Source organism: Catharus ustulatus, chromosome 1, assembly GCF_009819885.2.
Source record: "Catharus ustulatus isolate bCatUst1 chromosome 1, bCatUst1.pri.v2, whole genome shotgun sequence".
Classification (NCBI taxonomy): domain Eukaryota; kingdom Metazoa; phylum Chordata; class Aves; order Passeriformes; family Turdidae; genus Catharus; species Catharus ustulatus.
The window spans coordinates 65,563,942-65,587,245 of NC_046221.1; the positions used below are offsets into that span (position 1 = coordinate 65,563,942).

The 23,304-nt window shown below is 41.3% G+C and overlaps 1 protein-coding gene across 5 annotated transcripts in view; it reads right to left on the reverse strand.

Moving 5' to 3' along the window:
• RNF144B (ring finger protein 144B) overlaps positions 1–23,304 on the reverse strand; it is an 84,209-nt gene that overhangs the window by 10,045 nt on the left and 50,860 nt on the right. For all 5 annotated transcript variants that reach the window (XM_033071605.1, XM_033071600.2, XM_033071616.1 and 2 more), the window contains 2 exons: positions 19,562–19,751; positions 6,683–6,787 (listed from right to left, as the gene is read on the reverse strand). In XM_033071605.1, the coding sequence (XP_032927496.1) occupies positions 6,683–6,787; positions 19,562–19,726 (270 nt within the window). In that variant the 5' untranslated portion in view covers positions 19,727–19,751. The remainder of the gene's footprint in view (positions 1–6,682; positions 6,788–19,561; positions 19,752–23,304) is intronic.

Genomic DNA, 23,304 nt, shown 5'->3' on the forward strand with positions numbered 1-23,304 from the left:
TCTGATCAATTTGTAATATTGTACCAGCACTGGAAATATTTTTCTCTTTTACTGAAAATAAACCTAGACTAATATAAGACCTGGGACCTGATAATATGAAGTACTGTGAGACAGTGTAGAACTGATAGCTTCAAAGTTACAGGCTTTTAAATCTCACATCCAGTATCCAACCACAGTCCTTTGGATTACTGTAAAGGGCAAAAGTTGCCCCCAGTGAAGCAGACACTGACCCTTGCTGTCCTCCTCAGATGTGGGGTACAACACCCATGAGAAAAAATATAATGACAAAAATCCAATATATAGTCAACATCATGCTGTGAATACATTTTCTTTCACAGATGGAAAAAAGAAAATAAATTTGTACTATAAAATACAAAATTGCTTTATTAATATCTCAAATCAATTGGACATGATTGCACACAACTGTATTTTGTAGCAGATGCTTGGATCATTTATTTAACTTAAGCCAGAGTAATACAAAAATGAAAAAATGAATCCAAATTATGTCAAGATTTAATAATCTAAAGATTCATATGGCTGTAATTAATTAATATGACTGTAAGACACAGAGATTTTTCTGGGAAACTCTTCACCTGTTCATCAGAAGTCAGCTGAAACACTCATAGAAAACACAAAAAAACTAAATCAAATGGGTAGAAAGAGTGAAGTTTAACAATTTCAGCAATGACACATCATTTCAGTTTTTCCCACTCCTCCCCAGGGCAGCTTCACATATAAATAGTTTGAAAAATGAAAAGAGTCATCTGCATTTCTCTAGCTGGGTGAGCATTGGCAACTACTTTAAATTTTCCTTCATTACAACTAAATTAAAACAGTGAGTCTCAATGCTGGAAGAGCCACTTGAGTGAATTGTTTAGTTGGCTGGGGTCCTTCTGTACTTGCTTTTTCTTCTAGCAAACAGTTTTTTCAAGAGCAGTTCTATTGAGTCCAGAATTTCCCATGTATTAAAAATCAGCCTTTTTGATTACAGTGGGAGCGGAGTTATGCATCTTAATGCAGATTTCAATAGGAAGCAGAGGTAGTGCTGAAAGCTTCCCATTCTCCTGGGGAAAACTTGAGCTTACCATGCCAGCATTCCCCACTGGCTTCACTCAGCTCCACTCTTTTTCCTGTGTATCCTCTTCACAGCTCAGCTTCCCCCTCCCTGCATGCAGCTCTGGGTGTTGAACTTACTCAACCCATCACACTGACTCCCGCAGGCTTGCAAAGACCAGGTCCTGATGGCACCCACACACAGGTCAGCCTGAGAGGTGTTCAGCCAAAGCCTCTCACGGATTTAGTGTCTTTAGGCATGAGGAAAACAATGCACAAATTCCTGCTGCCTGAATTCAGTGCCACGTGAAAGCTGTGTGTGCATACTTAATTGAAAAAAAAAAGAAAAACCAAACATGACTATCAGGTCTCCATAAAAAAACTGCAAATCCTTTCCTCAGTGAACTTTTAATCTCATTTACACCTAATCAAGGACAGTCATAAGTACAATAAGGGGATTAGGTGTTTATCTCCTCCTACTTGGCATCAATCTAAATGTTCATTTCTAGACAACTTCTCAAACCCCACCTCGGTGTCTGTCCATCCCAAACACCTCCTCTCCTGCTCAACCACCCATGTCTCTGGGATGGTCAGGGCATGGAAATCTGGGGAGGCAGCAAACCAGCAACCCAGCCAAAGGCAAAGAGCCAAAATAGAAAGACCAAGAGCAGACCAGAAAGCAGTCTTTTCTTATTCTAGGTTGTGAAATTATTCAATGTAGGAAGAAATGCAAGAGTTTGGTAAACTTTTTTTTTTTTTTAATACTTGAGGTTTTAATAAAAAAATTTCAGGCAAAAGCTCTCCTCTCCTGCAAATATCTTCATCTGAGACTTATCAGGCTGTTAGGACTTGAAATTAGTTTTCTGATTTCCCATACCCTGTAAGCAATACTTGCAATTAAAACACTCTTGCTATAGAGCACAAGAACACACAAGAGCTATTGCTAAGAACAGCAGCATTCACCTGAAGTAAAAACATCCACGGACAAAAGCAAAATTTTGAAGGGTTACTACCACAAAGGGCTCCAGCTGGACCCTTGTCAAGCTTCCAAAAAGATCATGTCATGAAATGTGTCACAATACCAGAGCCCATGAGACAAAAGAGCAAAGAAAGGAAACTGAAACAGTTAAAAATAATTTGGTTCAATCTACACAGTAGCAAACTTTTCCAGGCAGTGCAGTAACCAGGACCCAAGGAAGAACAACTCCCCTGTTTTTAAACACTGGCTACCACAGTGGAAAGGGAAAATCACTACCCCACCTATTCTCCAGCTTTCAAGGGAGATGCAAGGAGCAATCAAGCAAATTGAATAGATCTTACTTCCTTTCACACCCATATGAATCAAACCTTGATAATGCCAAGGGAGGGAAGTTCAGCAGGGCAAAAGCTTCTCCCTTTCTCACAGCAAGGCAGCAAGGACAGATCCTGCACTGGCAGAAGTTTGCAAAGGGTGGCATTGCCCACCTCTGCCAAAGCCCCACTCACAGAGGCAGTCTTGTTTTGCAAGCAGTGTAAAACAGTTTCAACAGGGGCTCTGGTTTGCTTTTGAAAGGGCTATGGGAGCTTGATCTCTATGTTGTTGGAAATTACACCCACAACTTTCTTCATCAAGCTACCATGCTCAGGAGAGTCATAATGAAATACTAAATTATTCAGGTTCTCCATTAAACAGCTCTTCTCTTTTTTAGTGACAAATAAAAACAAAATTAAGGCTCTCTCACTTGCTCCCCTCGGTTTTATTTGAAAACAAGTAAACAAGAAGAACAAAAATTTTTATTTTGACCCTGAAAAAGATAGGTCAGCCTGCAGCATTTTCTCACGTTCCTTCTCATTTTACCATTTCAATCTCTTCTGCAGCAAAATGTCAACCAATTTTGAAATTAAAAATAAAACTGATATTTTAAACCGAGTCCCGGTGGGATTTTATGTTTGGCTATGTATGGAATAAAATGCAATTAAGAATTCTAAGATCTAGGTTACTGTCCTATTTCAGCATCGCTTTACAAAGTGCTGACAACCCTCTGTCAGGTTAGCACTGGTGTGGATCACGGATTTACACAGACAGAGGGACAAAGGGCAGAATCTGCACAGCATGCAAAGGGGTAATTCTTGACAAACTTGACAGCCCAAAGCAGTATCTCCTTTACTGACTGCTGCACAGTTTTAATCCAAATCAGATTATGTGTACATGGATCACTGCATCAATGTTATAAACCGTAGAACAATACAGAAATCAGAAACAGCAAAGCACAATGCCCTAGATATTATCCAAGTGAGCAGTGCATTAGAAGTCCCTGTATGCAGTGAAGATTTACCCTGAATCACGACTGACACTGGTGACTGGATTCGCACCAAGCAAAACCATTTCAAACCATGATAAATTATCCCTCATTCAGATTAGGGATATTAACTCCTCCAAGTAAATCAAAGGAGCAAGTTCCCAAGAGAGACAGGAATATTCTAGACAGAAGAAGTCTGCATGTTTAAAGACAACTGCATTAACATAAGATGTTCCTTCTACCTTCTGTTTCCAGGAAGGAATCCAAATAATCTTTGTTTATTGTACCATTAGAGCTTGAAAGGGCAAACATTTTGTTTAACAAGACTGCTTTGGAACTTTCCTTGTTTTGTGTAATCAGCTATTTGAAAGAGAATCTGCAGCCAAAGCCATTGCCTTAGCACCACCCTCATTTATTTCTGATGAAAGACAGCTATATTACAAGCAGCTGCTATCTAGATGGAACAGGTCAAGATATGACCTAGGATTGCACTTGATTTCAAGCACTTCAGTGGAACAGTTCCTTCTGTTTGAATGTACTATTTGTCAAAACAAACAAACCAAAAAAAAAACTACTGGGAAGAATACCAGTTTCAACTAGATTTTGTTGAAGGAAAAAGAAACCCAAGCCAGAGGGGTTTCAGAAAACATATTTTCAAAGTACTGAAAAGTACAATTTTCTAGTTCAAATGACTTTTCAGTTTATGCATTTTAAAAATAAAAAATCTGCAATTTTTTTTACCAAGGTCCAGAGGGACCTCAGAAAGTAAAGCCTTACTTCCCAACATCTCCTATGCTCTATGAATGAGCAGTTTACTCCCCAAGCACTGATGAAATATTCAACTGTTTTAGAGAAACACATTCTTACTATTCACACTTGCTCGTTTCTTCATGAGACATACAAGAAGAAATCCTATTCTGTGTTTAAATTGTTAACCAGAGTTTTTGCCTCCCTCTATCCCCCAAAAGCAACAGAAGAAGAACTTGAATCAGAAATAAGGCAAGAGCTTGGGAAAGGCTCTAGTAATTTAGTACAAAACTAGACAAACTCTTCAGAATTTTATTGAGAAAATAAACAGGACTTAATTCTGATTTGTCTAAATGAAGACAAACAGGTCACTGGAAAGCACTGAAGAAATGTTATACACCTTGGATAAGGACCTTGAGGGGAGAAGAATAAGAATTTTCATAGTTATATTGTGTTATATATATACTTAAAAGCTTTGTTATTAATTGTTCCATTTCCTTAGTGAAGAAAGCTCAATCCAAAATGCACTGAAGTCAATGAAGAGGCTTTCCTTCACTCCAAATTATGCCTAAATTCACCTTTATCTCCCTTGAGCAGGCTATGACAAAAGGCATTTTAAAAAGCAAACAAAACAGCTGCTTTAGCTAACATAATGAGATGCTTTTAGCCCAAAGTATGGGAATATGGGAACCAATTTAGCACCATGTCCATGACACAGTTTGAACTGCTATTTTTTCTCCAACCTGTAACAGTACCTGATGAACAGCAGTCACAGCAGGTCTGTGTGAACTGAACATGACATGAAAAATGCACTTTTTCAAAACACTGATGCCAGTTTAGAGGAGGGGGAAAAAAGGACCTTTATTTTTGTTTTTCTCCATGGTACAGGCAACTTGTCATTCCTCATACCACAGTCCTGGTGAAGAACCTTGTCCTGCCAGAAACAAAACACCCAGACCCCCCAGAGGTGAGAAGCCTCATACTTTTACACCAGGGGAGTGTGTAAGGAATAAACTGTAAATCTAAATAGTACTTCCACGCCAAACAACAGCCCTATTTAAGCATATTCTGTATAATATGATAAGGTTCTGCTTTTTTAAGAAACAGCTTTAAAAGGTCACATTTTCACAAAGAACAGCCTTTATCTATAGAGGAAAAAAACATTAATAGAGAGTGTTCATACAAAAATCTGTAGTTTACATACTGTTCTTTTAGACTGTGAATGGAGCCAATCTATTCTTTCTGTCATTATGGGGTTTTGTGGGTGGGTTTTTTTCCTTATATTAATAGGTATTTGGTAAAATACATAAGCAGTAATTTTAAGCAGGCTGTGGATTTGTTTGCTATTCAAGCAGAAGGCTTGTATTTCAAGCCCATCGCCAAAAGGGAGTGTCAGAACATTCAGTCATCCATGGGACACTAATGCACATTTGGGCTCTTTAGTCATTCTGCTGTCAGCCCAAAAAGTACCCAAGGATTAGGCCAGTGGTCCATTAATACATGCCCCTGGAGTGTCCTTTACTAAGGGGAAATATATCTTTCTTATTTGCTGTAGCATTATAACCCTGGTTGAACAGAGCAGAATTCTTCCAGTCATTTGGTAATTTTCCTTCAAAAATACATTTTCAATAAAGGTTGGATGTCTCCAATATGGTGCAATTGGTTGAAGGACATTGCTACACCCTCTCTGTATCTTTGCAGAAAGAGGAGGAAGGCTACCTTTCACAATAGCTGGATTCAGCCAAAAAAAAAGGCTCTACCACATGCCTGCACACCATAACAAACAGCTGAAAGTCCTTTGCCCTAATTCAACTAAGCATTGCATTTCAAATATATGCTGGAGAGCAGATCCAAATTTTTTCTGGAGAAAAAGTAATTTTTGGTATAGGGAATCTCACTATCACTGATGGCATTTGAACAGGATTATCATAGGGGGTTTTTTTGGGGTTTTTTTCTGTCCTACTTGTATTCTCAGGCCCAGCAGGGACATTCCTGCCTCACAAAGCAAGCAAGCAAGCATCCCTTGGGTGTATCCCAAGAGACACCTTCCATATCTCTTAAGATCTACCTGGTGTTGTGCAGGTACCTTTCTTTCCATATAATTATACAGCCCTGCATGAGTCTATTGGACTGCAAATTGGTTGTTGCACCCCAAGATCAACATACACAAGGAAATTCTGTCCTTGCACACCATCAGAGTTCCTGCTCTTAAGAAAGATGCAAGAATTTCAGTGTTTGCAGTCGAATTAAAACTGACTGAACTGACAGCCTAATGGAGGCTCAGCAATTTTGGGATACAGGGTATTCTGGTTAAGTCACCTGCATGGGTAATTCAGAGGCTGTCCAGATGCCAAGGGAACTTCTCCCCCAAGGCAGAGAGGGAGAAAAAAAAGAGCAAAACCCTTGAAAAACATCTGTTTGTTTCTATCTACTCCTATCAGTCATGCCTCCTGCCAAAAGCTCATTAAAAGTAATTAAAGGGAGGGAAAAGTATATGATTATATTTATTATTATGCAGATAAAGAAATTCAGGGGATATATTTAAAAATTAAAAAAAAGAAGAGGGACAGAGAGGAAGAAAGGAGTATGAGAAATACAGATACCTCTGCTTCTTGTAGTGTCCCATGATTCAAGCACACCATGTCTGGACATGTGATAGGGGAACCACAACCTTCTTGAATTGCCAGCTCCATGTACTGTTTCAGACACTAGAAACAAGCAAAGAATGAAAAAAAAAAAGTTACAGCCCACATGTTGGTAACAACCAGATGTCAGAGATGCTGTGCAGTTCCCACCTTCACTGCCTTAATTGGCTGTCCTGAAGCTCCAGCACACAGCAAACATCAATTATTGTAAGTGTGAATGCTACAAGTCATTACACTGGAAAGAATGCAACAAAGAATAATTAATTATGCATGACTTCATCTGCCAGGCACTGCATTTACCTAAGTCAGCAAGTCAGACCTTTCAGCCCTAACAACCCCTACGCTGTGCTAAACTGGGATTGGAGGATTTGGCAGGGGTGAATATCTTTTATCCTAATTAAACAGGCTTTGTGCCTTTGTTTTTCCTCCTATATTCTTAATTCAGATTCTCAGCCAGCAGTCTCCATTGTCGGAGAACTCATTTACAAGAAAGACACTACTGTTCTCAGCTGCACAAAATGGGAAAGGGGTTTAGCATCTGGTTGGGAGGTTATAATCTGCCCAGAAGATGTGCAACTACCAGTTCTTCCTCTCACTCCACTCCCCCCCTGCCATAGATCAAATCATTTCCATAATTTATCACAATTTATCATCAGCTTCTACTCTATCCAAAGTCTATTTCCAGCATGGAGGCCACGTTTCCAAATTGTTCCACTGCAAAAACAGCAGGCTTCCCCTCCAAGCTCAAAAAGCCTTCTATTCTCCCCACATTTTATCTGGCATGCCAGTTTCAAATATATTCAACTTGTCTTTATAACATGTATTACAGTCTTCAGTAAAATTATGGCACAAAACTCATACAACAGACCAAACAATGGTGCTTGAATTGTTCCTCCAAATTGCACAGACAAGTAAATAAAGTCACTTCTAAATTAAACAAAACAACAAAGTCTCCTCAAAATAATGGCAAAGCATACAATAAATTGCAAGTCACCAGTAACAGAACAACAAAGCATGGACTTCTGACAGATTTTGGTACCAGCTTGCAAAGTTTACTGTAAATGAAAACAAACATATGTTACAAAAAGTAGGACTAATGTAGTTTTTTCCCTACAGTTTTATACTTCATGCCCACATTACAGACCTCCTCCCCAGTACTGCTGACTTTTTCCCTTATTGCTCCATCAATTTTCAAGAAATATGTCAAAGTGAAATATGTTTTTTGAGACCTCTGTCTTTCCACCAACTTTTTTAAGAGGCACTGAGTTCAAAAGCTAATAGGTGAGTGATGGGGAAATCACAGCCCTTCTGAGTAAGGCGGCCTTAGACTCTTCAAAAACCATTGTTGTATTATTTATAGGCATGGAGCATTCAAGTCTGTGTTAGTTTGGACTATTCTAAGAAGGCCTTGCATACTGTGGTCTGATTAAAGAAATCTCCTCATTTCCACTTTTAATTGGAAAACTGATTCCCTCTTAACCATCAGGATAATTAGGATGGAAAAGAGATTTCCTTATTATTCTGTCTGTCTCTCTACTGAAATGTCCACATCCACATTTTGCTTAATTCTGATGAGCTATACAGAGATATTACCTCAAGCAAGTAGAATCATCTTAACTTAGTGGCATTTAAATGAATTTACTTTTGATTTGTTAATATTTGAAGGGTATTCTCTTAGAAGAACATTGGGATATAACCTAACTGGTGAGCTTTAAATACGTGTCTCATTAAGCACTAATGTATTCAGATCCAGCATGCACCCCTACAAGAAAGCAGCAGAGCAGGCTGTAAGGAATTGATGGTGCAAGTAGTATGTGGGAGGCGAGGGAGATACTCACAGGTGAAAAGCAAAAAAGAAATCATGTCAGCCACTGAAGGCAGTATTAGCTCCCTAAGGATTATCAGCCCAGATTTAACCAGGAGTTATTCTTTTATTATTCTAACAGTAGTCTCAGTGCCCTGCCCCATCTTCTCGCCCACTTCTCCCAAAGGCACCGGGGCACAGTGCTTGTACACAGTCAGTTTACCCATGGGATCAAACCTCCCCCAGCACAGCAGCTCCATCACAGAGCAGTGAGCAGAAGCAGCTATGGAACCACTGTGGTGCCTGGGATTGGATGCCTGGTGACACTGGAGTTGCCCACATCTGCCACCATGGTCTGGGCAGTGGCAGCAGCTGACATAGGGAAAGCCCAAAAAAAGCATGCCCAGAGCCCAGGGTGGCTCCCAGTGCCATTACTGGTGCAGACAGAGGCTGTGGCTGACCTTCTCCTGCAGATCCATATTCATTAAGCCCTGAGCATTGCCCACACGCTTCAGCACCATAGGGGAAATGGGGCAGCAAGAGCTCACTCCCCATGCAAATTCTCTCCCTGGTTTGTACCTGTATCCAGTGCCCTCCATTGTAATATAAATATAAATAATGTAAACAGAAAATTCTGTCCTCAGAGTCCCTTCCCCAAGGCTTGCACATGCTGCAGTGTGTTGAGTGCACTTCTCAGATACGTGGGCAGAACCTCCTTACATCTCGCTCCATCTCCTCATGGGAGACCTGATTACTTTCTGGATCAAGTCTCAGGGCAGCATTTGGTGAAGGGCAAATGTTTCCCTCCCATCAAAGCATTTAGGTTGCCTTAATTCCTCAGCAAGCATGAGAGAGCAACCTTTTACTTTTGCTAAGATCCTGGGCTCCGTCTCCTCTGTGGTGCCGCCTGATATTTAGTAATTTGTTTTGACAGCATGGTACAGTGGATTTGTATTCTGGGGGCAGCTCAGGTCAGGTGGCTACAGAGGGAGGACAAAGCCTGAGAAGTTACTGCAGGCCCAGCAGCAGCCCAGAGGCTTGTTCTTAATTTAGACTCTCAGGACAGGAGCTCGGAGCACTGACAATTACGCTTCTGTACAAGGATGGGCATGAAGCTCTTAAGGAGCTTCGATCCACAGCATAGATTTTGCAATCAGTATCCATGTGCACTAAGTCATTAAGGGTACCAAGCCAGGAGAACAGAGGTTTCTGAGGATTGCTAATGGATCTTCTAACCCACTGCTTGGCTCTAGGTGAGTGTAGGTGGGCAACCAAGCCTCCTGTGGTTCTTTTAGAGTTGCTGTGTTTTCAGCTTGGAGAGATTTTCTAATTGGGCTGTGCAGTACCATGAATCTTCAAGTATTTCCCAGAAAATCTCCCCATTAAATCATTTTTATAGATATTAAATCTTTTGTCTTGACTTTCTGTGCTTCGAGAAGGTGCTTTGGGTGCAAGACAAGAAGGGCTTAAAGTTGCTGGGAAACTTGAAGGAAGCATTTAATATTTACTGCTGAAGGATGAAGATTTTTACCAAAGTATGTACATGGATGAAGATGTGAATTTCTTGTTCCCTCTTGGCACCAAAGAAGAAACATTGGTAAAATCACTAAAATTTTAAAATATACCCTAACTTTGCAGTGAAACTGTTTTCAGAGGGGTTTTACCATTATTTACAGCTCAGCTACTAATTTAGCTGCTTACTTGAAAAGTGGCAATTAAGTCTCTGAAAAGATGCAAGTCAAAAACGTGATGAAAAGATGTTTCCATGTCTGTATAATGAATCACAACTGACCTTCTCAGCAGTGTGTCCTCCCACACTTCAGAGAATACATTATTACAGACATAAGATGACAAGATTTTTTGTGCATTCTGTCTACAAAAATCATCAGTATCTCAGGAAAACTGCATACACTACATATGCTACTTAATTGCTCTTCAAAGTGAAGGAAAAATCAAGATGCTCTGCCTTCTGTGATACAAAGTGTTGCCTGAAAGGGTTTTAAATCTTGACATCCAAGATATCATGAGATCTGGGCTACACTCTCCCACCAATTTCCCACAGTGTGGTGACTTTTGAGCACAGAAAGCATTCAGTGGCTGGAGCGGCCTCAACACAGAATCTGTGGCTTACAGTGACATTAATGCCATCCTCTTACTTTCCATGGCCAGAGCCAGCAAAGTTTCCATGAATGTGTCACGTAACCAAGGCAGAATGGTTGAGACAACAAACTAAAAATCGACCAAGGTCTTGCTGAACAGGCTAGAATCCTTCTGACTACAGATCACACACTGGAGGTTTGATTCCATTATGTTCACCCCTCAAATAAAAAGCAGACACCAACACAAGTAGTTTTAATTCCCATACCTGCAAGTGTGCTCCAATCAGTTACATTCGGTTTATCCGCAGAGCAACTGAAGGATGTACATATCTGTGTTCTGGGAAACAGGGCATATTTTGTTCCTGCTGGACTACTACTGACAACTTCAGTCAAAAGAGGACTACAAATGTTTTTTCTCTGCCTGAGATTCATAATGTATAATGACTTTTTTTCCAATAATTTGCTAAGAGTTTTGTCTTTCAGGCTACCACCTTCCTCTATTTAATAAAGTAAGATCAACATCCAGTTACCTACTTCATACTCATGAGTATCTAGTAAGTTAAGGCCTATAAAGTACCTGGATCAAATGATCATACAACACACCTGATTTTTTTTTTTTTTTTAATTTATCTTGCAATACTTGTAGGAAAGATTATGATTTAGGCAAATTCTTACAAATGACCCAAGTACATATCCCTCTCCTGGAGATGAGGGTTTGTTGAAAGAGTACATTGAAATGTGATGGAATCATCTTTAAAAATACTCTGAAAAGACCAATCAAGAAATGCACAAACTAGTAACACAAAAGATTCCTTCTTCAGTTATAAACACAAGTGCTTTCCATGGTCAGCTTTGAACCCAAGAAAGAAAATTCTCTTCAGGTTATTCATGGATTTTTCATTTCAACACTTCTGCATGCTGCTCTAACTGCAGTATCTTTTTTCCCCCAAAGTATACTGTACAGAGGGTATTTTTAATGTACTGACCAAGAAAAAGATACGTTTAGTTATGTGTTTACTCTGCAAAGGAATCATAACAGTTCTGAATTTTAACATAAAAATGAGTTCAAAGTGTAACTCCAGTGTTATGTTGCTAGGTAATGATGTGACAAAGGCACTGTATCCCTTTCACTGTGAAAGCTGAAGTTTCTATTCAAATCCACTTTCAGATAATTTATGTATCAAAGACAAAAGATGGATCTCAATCATTCCTACATACTGCTTTTCACGTACCCAGACATGTTCCATTACCTTGCTTCTCTCTGACCAGCTTGCAGCTCTTCAGCTCCCAAAATGCAGCCTCATTAGTTTGGATACAAAAGCATAAAAGAAACCCCATATGGGATATGACAAAACTGAACAGGTACTTTTATCAAGAAACATGGAGGGAGGGCTAGGAAGAAAAAAGAAACTGAAAGCATTGGCTTATTTTCCTGTCAAATACCACCGATACTGCTGCCAGTCACTGTGTAGCAGTTGGTACAGGATAAGTAAGAGCATTTGTCTTTAATTCAATTGTGCAAAGGTAAAGAACAGATCTACAGTATTTCCCAGGCAATACTAAGCCATAATCTACATTAAATGCGAAAATGCACAAAATGATTGAAGGTATCTTGCCAAAACAAGAAGGTCTTTCCTCCTAACATGTAACTTGAAGACAATTTCCATTTAAAAAAAAAAAATCTCAGGTCTCTCTCTTAAAATCCACAGGCATGACTTACCATGCTAAATCTCTCTTCCAGATTTGTCCTCAAAACAGTATTTGTTTGGGGTTTGGGTTCTGTTTAGCCTAGGCTTTTTTACAAACTCCAAGTTTGGGGGCAGGGCACGGAAACACTGTATAGGGAGAGAATCCTTAACTTTACAGTTGACATTCCAGAGTGTCTCATGATTCAGAACAGATGAACACACAAGCATTTAGTTTTTATTTTAGTTCTGGGCCATGGTTATGTACGTTTTATTCAGTAAGACATAATGTTCGTTTATTTCTTATCCTTTAGAAATTTTACTTGTTCTTCAGTGTGTACACAATCTAGTATTACTACTTTTGGTGAGACAGCTCATGTCAGAACTCTGAATTTAACCACCTGATCTACCCAGGATCTAATCAATTGTGTACTAAGATAAATATACCCCCCTAGACAGTACTCATGGAGCTTATGGCAGATCTATATAATGTTTAATGATATGTTCATCACTGCTGTGACATCTGCACTTCTGCATGTTCAGTCTCCAAAATGGATCAGTCACTTTCAATGTGTGGCACTCAAACTCCTGCAGTCTCTCAAGTATCTCTCAGCAGGTATTAAAACTAGATGAAACAAGTGTGATGGCAATTACCTTGGAGGCATTTGCACTTCACTTGGAAAAAAAAGTGAGGTTTTTCCAATACAAGTTTTTAGAAACTACACGACAAAAATAGTAATTTCTTAATTTGCTACAGATGAACTTATGATAGGTTTAAAGAAAGAAACAAAATTCCAGTGAAATATGCATATTGCCCCAACTCTGTTTTAACTGCTAAGGACCAGATACAGTGATAAATGAATGGCTAGAAGACCAAATGGATTGAGGATCAGGCCACATAAGAGCCTTATCAAGAAAGATGCTTGAAAGAAGGCGAAAAAAATGCCCCTGTAGCTTCAAAGACCATACAGTTCATGGCTCAGTACAAGGGAAGGAATAACAACTAATATGAATTTGATTTTGTCACAACCAAGTGAAAATACCAAGCAAACCTGACAATGGACCAGAATATAATTGCCTCCTCTTGGTCCACAAGCCTATTTTCATGGGATCATTCAAATGTACCTGAGAATTGTATCGTCTTCAGCTTTGTCTCAAAATATCCACCAGTGATAGAAATTCTGCTCAGAAACACAGCCTAAAATCAATTTACTCACATCCTGGCAGCTTTTCATAAAAAGCAGGAAAGACTCCTGGTAATAGTTGCCCTGAAGTGGTACCACCAAACAGAAAAAGACCAAAGAACAGCACCAGAGAAACTCACCCTTCACAAAATGGAACCAGCTGCAAATAACAGCTTCTCTTGTCAAAAATCTGTGTTAGACCAAACCTGGCCTTGGTCTTACCACCAGCTACAAAACAGACATGAGCATGAGGCTGATGTCACAGTCTGGTTCAGTTACTGTGGCACTTCAAGGCACTGACAACTTACTTCACATCGATTTCTTAATTGGTTAAATGGAGATAACACCAACTGCATCGATGCAATGCCGTCATTAAAACATCAGTTCTCTCTTCCTCCCATCTTCCCTTGGCCACCATCCAGAGGCTGCCACCTCTACTCACTTCAGTAGCATGCAGTCCCTCTTCCTGAATAGCAGTATCCATCAAAAGTCAATAGGTATATCTGTACTCTTTTGGTACCCCAACTCTGCCTTTGGTGTTAGTCTGCACAGTAATACATGCAAGAAGTTCTTAAACCATCTGAATTGCTATAGCTCTGCGTTCAGTGCCAATATTAGCAGGTGTAGGAATTCTCTTTTATAAAACTTGAAAAAAAAATTATTCTGAAACATCTCAGATGTCAAGCTAGGAAAAAAAGAATCCCAAATGTCAACACTTCCAAATGGAAAACAACCTGAGCTTTATATAAAGTGGGGCATTGCAGCACAAGGTATATTTAGGAAGAGGAGAAGGTAGTGAGTGTTCTGGTGCAGTTGTGAGAAAGTGTCTCACAGGATGGGGAGAAAAAGAGGAGAATAAACCCCTTCTTGAAAATGAGCACAAAGAAACAGTAGTGATACTAAAACCCAGTGTTGGCTGGATGATGGCAAATCCAAATATTCCCAAATATTCCAAATATTCGTAAGTTTGACTAAGTACCATTTCAGTGGATTATTCATACAAAGTTGTTTCACTTAGCAGGTATCCCATTCTTTTTGCCATCTGCCTTCTCCTTGTCCTTGATCTACTCACTCTCCTCTGCTCTCAGACTTTTCTTGTTCACATTCTTTGCAAAGACCCCTCACATTAGTTTTCCCAGTTTTCCAGTGCTTCACTTCACAAACCAACTGAAACTTTACAGGGCTAAGGGCAAAATGTCACTATTCAACCACCCAAAGGAGGCAGGACAATGCACAGCTGTTCTTGAAAAGATTAAGGAAAGCAGAGGAGCTTTAGAGCATCCTGTTGATGAAGTACTAACACAGAAATTCCTATTTCTTTAAGAGTTTCTTCTCCTCTAGTAAAAGTAGCCAGCAGCAGCCTCTTTCCAAGGCTGAAGCTCCCCAAGGCCCAGGCAGGCTGCTGCCCACAGCACAGCCCACACTGCCCACAGCAGCAAAGGAGCCTTCTGAGCCCATGTCGAGCCCTAGCCTTGCTGTCATACACAGCTACAGCAGAAAATCTTGTTCTCCAATCGCCTTTGAAACACCTTCTACTTGTACAAGCACAAGAGCACATAAGCTACCTGGGCTTGCATGCTGACTTCTCATTCTCCTAAGGATGTATGAAGTTTAATCTCATCTGTACTGCATTGTGTGTACCAAAATAACAATTATGGTATTTGTTTTGCACATTTTGTAACCAGTTGCCTCACACACTTCTCAGAAGTACAAGACTCAACAAAGAATTTGCTTGGGAAAATAGAAAAGGGTGAATCATGCTAGTTCTGCATAAACCTCTGTGTGTGTGCCAACACAGAATAACATACTTGAAAGCATCTTCCGTTTTCAGTTTGTCACACATTGTCTTCAACATCTCAAACCCTGTGCCAGTAAGTAGCACACAACATAGACAGACATAAGCTGCTGCTTGACATAAATAGCAGCAATCCCATTTATTGCTCACCTGGGGCTTATTTGGGCCCTGAAATGCTTATGGAGAGGGGAAGAAAAGAGGAAAGACAAAACCAGAAAGAACTGGTGCGCACGGAGAGGCCAACACTGGGCTTTTTACTGACCCCTAAGACCACGTTTCTGCAACAGCATTGCATTGGTTCCCTCCTGTCACCACCGACACCAGGACAATTTTACCTGCTAGAACCTCATTTCCACAACTGCTTACAGGCTACAGACTCACACCAAGTCTTCCACAGGGCCCTTGGTATTTCCAGTGTTACTGCTAGTCCAGCACTCCTCTCTAGCACTTCCAAATAGTAGAGTATGCTGTGCCACACACACAGGCGTTCCTAGCCAAGGGGATGTGAGATGCATGTGATCACACCACTCACTGTCTCTCCCTCCTGCTTTCCCAGTTTCAGCCATGTTTTGAAAAGGCAGGAGTCTCCTAGATGCACACTTTCCAGACAGTGTAATGAGCACCAAAGCCTGGGCAGTACCCAGTGCACTGTGCAAAGGCAAAGTGAGCAAGGTGGCCTGTCCATTCCTAGCACTGCCCCACCAGAGCACTCCTGAGCCTCACCTGAGAAGGCACTGCGAGAGTTCTCTGGGCATGGAAGGAAGGAAAAGAGCAAACATTCAGGAACTTTTTATTAGAAATAAGTATACTATTCAAAGTATTATTCTGTAAGTGGATCAGTCAAGAAGTAATTAACATTAGTTTGCTTTGGACCTAGATGCATTGAAGTGCACCAAAATAATGTATTTTTTAACACTACAATGGTGTGGACAGACAGTGTATAATTATCTCACATATATATATATGTGAGCACCATGACCACCATGGGGGCAAAAACCTGAGTAGCTGCACATCCAAGGAAATAAAAATTGCAACAAAAGATCACTAAAGGACTGCTGATAAGAAGGACATACCCCCCAAATATACAAGGATGAGTGAGAAGACAAGGAACAAGATGAGCAGTATCAGGAACAGATGAGACCTCCTCCCCTTTTGGGAAAGGGACAAATAAAGGTGACAAAGGGACCATAAAATCATGCAGCTTGAGTAGTACATACATTGCTGAATATCCGTATATAAAAGTGTGCACCACATCATGGCACTCTGCAAAGGTTTTATAGACACAGGAAATGAACCGAATAATGTAAACTGCAGTTCTCTAAAATTTTCACAGATAATATACATCTCACATCCCTTCCCAAACCTCTTCAGAGATCAGTCTTTCATTCAAAACTAATATAAATCAGAACACAATGAAATCAAGTCATTAGGTACACTACAGCCATTTCCAAATTCTTGGGATGTGTAAACGTGTGCTTTATCTCTCACTGCAGTGTATCTTATGCCAAGTGCAACACATGTTGAAAAATACAGGGCTGATGCCTCTTCAGACCTTACTGAGCTACCAAGTAAGATGGCAAGTATGTTCTGCAAGCCATCTGCTTTTTCTGCTGAGAACAGAGAGAGTAAAACTGTTTACAGTTATTTTAAAAACTCCTGCCCAATTAGCAACATTCCACCAAAATGCAAACATACACATTCTAAAGCACAGTTTACTCCTTTTGGCTGGAACACAGCTTTTATGGGGTATTTTGTTTATTGCAAGAGTTTCTTAGCTGAAAAAAATAGCTATACACAATTCTAAGTAGCTTGAATGCCTTGGTTTTACAGGCTACAAATGGAAAGGAAATATAACCTCACTCCCATAGATATCTAAATAGTAACAATTTCCAATTATTTCCACAGTCACAAGTGCTGTGAAAAACAATCATTGTTGCAGCATCACTGTTACAGTTAGGAAGAAAGAAGAAAAAAAAAAAAAAGACTTCACACGCAACAGAACAAAAAATTAACAAAAGCAGTGGTTTCAGCTTATTGAGCAGAACCTATTATGTCCATGCCAAGCCCTTTTCTATTTCAAGTTTAATGCAACTCCTGTGTCTATAAAATTACCCCTAGTGACAGAAGAATAAGCTATGCAAGCTGGGACCATTGTTAGCTGAAAAACTGCAAAACTCATTGGTGCTCAATCCCATAGCTCACAGAGGGTGCTCTTACCCAAAACCTTTCTTAAGTGTAGTGTGAAGGTATCTAGCCATCTTAGCATGGGTGAGAAGAAATTTAGGGCATGGCACACCAGTAGAGCTGCTGCAGGCTGTGCCCTGAGCAATCCCCCATGCAAGTGCTGGCACTCTGCGTCAAGCCGCTCCTGACACCGCTTTTTGGAGGCTGCCCAAAAGTGCAACTCATATGGCCTCCCAGAAACTGCTCTGGCTTCAAGACAGAAAGCCATGTAGCCAGGTTAAAAGCTTCCAGAGCCTTCTTTGTTATAGGATGCAAGATCTACTTGTCTGGGCATGCATCAGCCCAGACACATCCAGGGAGGATGTTGGGACACAGACAACAGTCAGACAAAGGCTGGACTTGGAGCATAAACACAACTGAGACCTATTATGCCCCCTGAAATAAATAGGGCATGTCTAAAGGCTTCTCCCAGCTGCACTCGGGCTCACTCATGGCTGGCTCTTGGTTCAGACCAAGTCAGTGAAGTTTGCACAGATGCCAAAGGACTGTGACTGCACCCTCCCTGTCGCTGTCACAGCACTGGAGCACCAAGCTCATAGTGGCCAGGGAAGGAGTGCATGGATGTGGTGGCAGCTGTAGCACTAACAGGCAACATGTGGGCACAGCCCATCCCCAGCCACCCCTGACCTCTCCCTTTTGGCCAGCGTCCTGTTGGAGTGCAGAGTCCAGCCCTGCCTGGCACAGTCCTCAGCTGCCCACCCTTCCCTAAGGGTTACTCTACCCAGCTGACACTGAGGTTAATGTACCATTAATGATACTAAATCAGAAACACTGCGTTCTTGGACAGGGGTGGGACCACTGTGAAAGTATCAGCTTCTCCAGTTTTCTTTTTTTTATTTAAAGCAGTATCTTCATACTGACCTTTTAAGTATGTGTTCTTGAAACTTTTGTTACAAACTAAAATACAGAAATGTTCCCTGCAAATCGGTATGGAAAACAAACTTCATGAAGTTCAGACTGAAATATATAATAATTAATCTTATCCTAGTTTCTTGAAACACACAGCTAGGTTCTCATCCTGTTTAAGCTACCCTGAATTCAGCATAAATGAAGGCATTCTCACCCTAGTTGGCTTCACAAATATCAAATTTCTTCATTAATTCAAACTATCAAGGGTAAAACTTAAACATATTTGCTTGATGCTTATCCACAATTTGTTTTTAAAAATAAAACTAAGTACATTTATTCCGGAGTTAAACCCCTCCCCCCAAAAAAATCACAAACCAAAAACACAAGCAAACAAATTAAAAACAAACAACAAAATAACACCACACCAACATCCTCCAGTGACTTCTGACCTGTTTTCAGGTCAGGTGTATTAGTTACTGTTAGTGAGGTACATCAAAGTCTCTATCACCACAGGAAACTAGGTCCATGTTTCCCATGCTGACAAAGAGACCACAAGAGTACTACTATATGTAGGGTTTTTATCATCAGCTTATTCAACCTCTCCCTCTATCATTTCCACCAGCTTTATTTGATCTGAATTTGCAGACCAAAATGTCCTTACTGACTACTATAGGCAATGCATGACCTGGGCAACATCTCTGCAGCATGGAGGCAAAGGTTGAAGAGGTCATTTTTGTTTAGGTTTTCTGATTGCCCTTCAAAGTTACACAGAAAGTCTTAAAAGGTCTCTGGGAACTCAGAAAAGGATAGCAGGGAATCAAAAGCTCACAGATATCCTATGATGTTTCGAGGTTTTGCTTCAGAAAAAGTAAATACTGAGATTGCATGCAGACTGTGTATGCTCTCTAACACTCTTAAACTGCATCTTTTTCCTTTTTATTACTGGGTTTTACTAGGTTTGCTCTAGGAACATATGTTAGTTACAAATTATCAAAAGCAAAATGACAAGAGAAATCTTTTAAATAAGGCAAGACAGGCTAACACCAAATGCTCTTTAGAAAAGCATCCTGTCAGCATGGGTAGCAAGTGCTTCTGGTACAAGACAAGAAGTCCCATCTCACAGCTCTGTCCATCTCCCATTGCCCAATTGTAATGAAAAGGCACTGACAGATCTTACCGCTGTACAAAAGATGCAGCTGCATTCCTGAAGAGTGGTCATCTTATCCAAGGAATATTCACAGAGACATAGCTTGCAAGTGAGGAGAGGCTCCAGAGCTAACTCTCCAGCTTCTGACTCATCAGCTGTCATGGTGTGAGGACAAGCCTTCCCAGCAGAGCCCATTCAGTCATTAATGGTGTAACTCAGCCTGAAAAGAGAAATCGGCAGGTGAAACATCGCACAAGCCATGCAGTCGCTTCCATTGCTCTGAGAATTTACATCTCAGATCCATAAAATGACCTGCACACCCAAATGTGTCACTCAACATCTTGGGGCCAGTCTCAACCTCAGGCCACTCAAAATTTACAAAGAGAGCACACCTCCTCAAAAGACCTGAACTAGGCTGGGTTCTCTGAGAACACTCATCTTGCTAGCACAAACCACCTCAGTCAGGCTGCTTAACATCAAAATAAAGAAAAAAACCACACAAACATGAAACACAGATGGGGCATTATACACATATATGTATACACACACACATACACACATATATATCACTCTGTCTTTTCAAATTAGTTTCAGATTCATACTCCTCCTACTCAAATGGGATTCTTCAGTCTTCACTACACCCACACAGCTCCAAGTGAATGTGGCTTGGAAACTCCCCTAGGCAGTGCAAGACAAGAACAGATTCCCACTTTCTAGGCAAGTACTTTAGACATTTAGCCTGTAATGTAGGTGGTGGGCACCATGAACTCCACCTTCTCCATGAGCTGTCACTAAGTGAGCTGGCACTCCATTGCAAGAGGAGTGGTGAAGGCATCTAAACCCAGGAAAGGGCTTCAGTTTTCACGTGCTACTTCACACAGGGCTGGAGCTTAAAACCAAATGAATATTTCACGTGCAGTCCTCTTGTTTGCATTGCGTTAATGATGCCAAAAAGTAGCTTTTGTGCATCCCACTTCCTGCCATCCAGCTCTTCTATTAATTTCATTAGGCCCCTGAGTCATTTAACTGATGGGTGTGAACCAAGTGCACTAGCACTTTGACAGAGAGATGCTCACCAGAGCCATGTTTTCACTACACGTCACAGCAGTGTTTGGGGATGAAATTTCTCTTCTTTGACGAACAGCAAGTGGAAATGTCATGCCTGCATGAAATGCTTTCTGGCCTAAGTATCTGAAAACACTGCACCATAATCATAAAAAAAATCTCAAGACCCTCATTCTTACGCAGTAACACTGAAAAAGGAATTAAAGAGAATATCCTTGTGCTTAAGCTGAAACAATGCAAAGCCTATTTGTAGATTTTCCTCACCTCCGCAGAGACCGTGGGGTTGATTACAGTATTTAGGGCACAGGAAAATCTATCCCCACCTCTAAGAAACTTGGTCCAACTTCCACAGACCTGCTTCTGAATACCCTTTGCTGATGACAAGACAACCTTCACACATATATTTTACAAGCAGAGACCTGATGGCCAGCTGACCACAGCTGCTTGCAGCAGCACCAAGAGTGCAGCTCTACTAAATCTGAAGAGCTGCATCACAAATGAAGCCTGCATGAACATGAAACTAATCAAGACCTAGTCATGTGCCTGTCAGATCTGACATCTCATGAGGCAAACCAGAGATTTGAGCCCTTTGGTCCTCTTCTGCTGGCCTCCCCTGCAGTCCTGGGCACCTTCTGGGCAGGGCTGTCAGGTCACATTTGGCAGCATGTCCCTAATAGCACTCTGCGCCTGCCAGAGGGGCCAAGGCAGCTGCAGACCATCAGTGCATGCGTGACAGTGCCTGCTGAATTCCTCCCCAGGGGGAGAATGATGGGGATCATGGAGTTTGTGGAACTTTTCTCTGCAGCTCCCATCTCATAACCTTACTCACAGCTGAGCCCATCCCCAGGCCTGCCCCCAAAGCCTCACGCTCTGTGCTCCCACAATCTGCAGGAAGACACTTTCTCTTCAAAAGCCACAAAACCACAACAAATCTGGGTCAGAGAACATTTACCCCTTTTTAATTTTAACACTTGGCAGTTTCTTAGCCTAGCCTGTCAGAGAAGCCATCAGATTTGTAGCTTGGAATGCTTTCTTGTAAGCACACAGTTTTAAGAGATATGAGCATCATGGCCAAGAGTCTGGCAACCAAACTCCTGATCACAAATCCAAAGCAAACTCTCTTTTTACGGCTTGCTACCACTAGTTCATAATATATACTCCCACATTATCCTTGTTGCACTCCTGGGGCCTGCTACCATGATGCCACTCACAATTTGCTCCATATAGCAGCAGAGCTGGAGCTCTAGCATGGTCAGAAGCCTTAGGAGGAAACCTCCCTCTGAGTCAGGAATTGCAACCATCTTCTGTAATTACTGCAGTGGGGTGGGGGGGAACACTGAGTCACTGGAAATGCTACAGCAGATCAAGAACTACCTGTTATTTAAACCTACGTGCTAGACATTATCTCAGTATTTAGGAGAATTTTAACACATTTACTCTGCTGCATCTGTACAGGTGAGCTACTCACCCTCACTCTGCACTGATCTGAAGTTTCTTAATTGACACAGTAAAAGGCGGCAATGTTAGAAGGATGGATGCACAAAAGAACAGGTAGGAATATTTCAGGACGTGGGAATGGATATAAAAGGGATACAGCTGCTTCAAAAGTCAGTATTCTTCTTGTAACTAGAAGGGTTATGACCCTGCACGCAGGCAGCATTAAGGCAGCTGTAGGAAGATTCAGGTGTATGATTGAGGTTTAGGGCTAGAGGCTAATTTTAGATGGCCTAAATCCAGCTCTCAGTGTAATAGCGAAGAGCAGGTTGCTGATACACCACTCTGTGCTAGTAGCAACCTAATGCCACAGTATGATGGCTGTAGGGACTCATTATGATATCCCATTGTCATTGATGATAAACCTTGTCCCTAAAGACTGTAGATTAAATTCAGTTTTGCTCCCTGTCCCTCCACACATCCGTCATTCCCTCACACCATGATGCCAGAGCACAGCTGAGGTTCTCCCTAAAACAGGTAGAGCACCCTGTGGAAATCTCCAGCAGACACCACCAAGCAACCCTGGCACATCCAAGGATTCACCCCTAGACAGCCCAGGCTGGCTCACCCCCCCTCATTAACTCCATCAGAGTTCACCAAACGAAGCGGACAGGATCAGAGAACACGGAGACAGCTCCATGTCCTGCCTGCTCAGCCCTGTGCCTACCAGGAAGAGCACTCTTCCCACAGTCAGCTTGGGAGGCCAGCTTGTCCATGAGCACCTCTCCGGGTCAGGCTGACACAGGCAAACCCATCCAGTCAGTGCTGAACACTTGCCTGGCCAAGGGAAGTCCCATTCAACAGCAGCTGGGCTCTGAAATCAGCTCTGGAGGGGAGGTTCATTCTCACCATCACATCAGATGGTGGCAACAATGGGGAAAGAAAACACATCTTCCTCCAGTTCCCAGCCTCTGCCCCTCCTGTTCTGCCCCAACACTTCAAAATGCATTGCCCTCTCTCTAGCTCTCCAGCTATCTTGTCAACTTTATCAGCCCAGCAGAACTGACTTTTCCAGGTGCTGCAGGGAAGCCATGAAGCTCCATCTCAGCTGATCTGAATTTTTATGGCTTTCACTTTGCTATGCTTATCCCACAGACTGTCATTACTTAATTACATATCCATCAGTCCTCTTTACAGAGGATTAAAATTCCTATTGTAATTACAACTGAATTGCCAATAGGTTAGATTGAAAATAAAGCATCTTGGGTGTATGT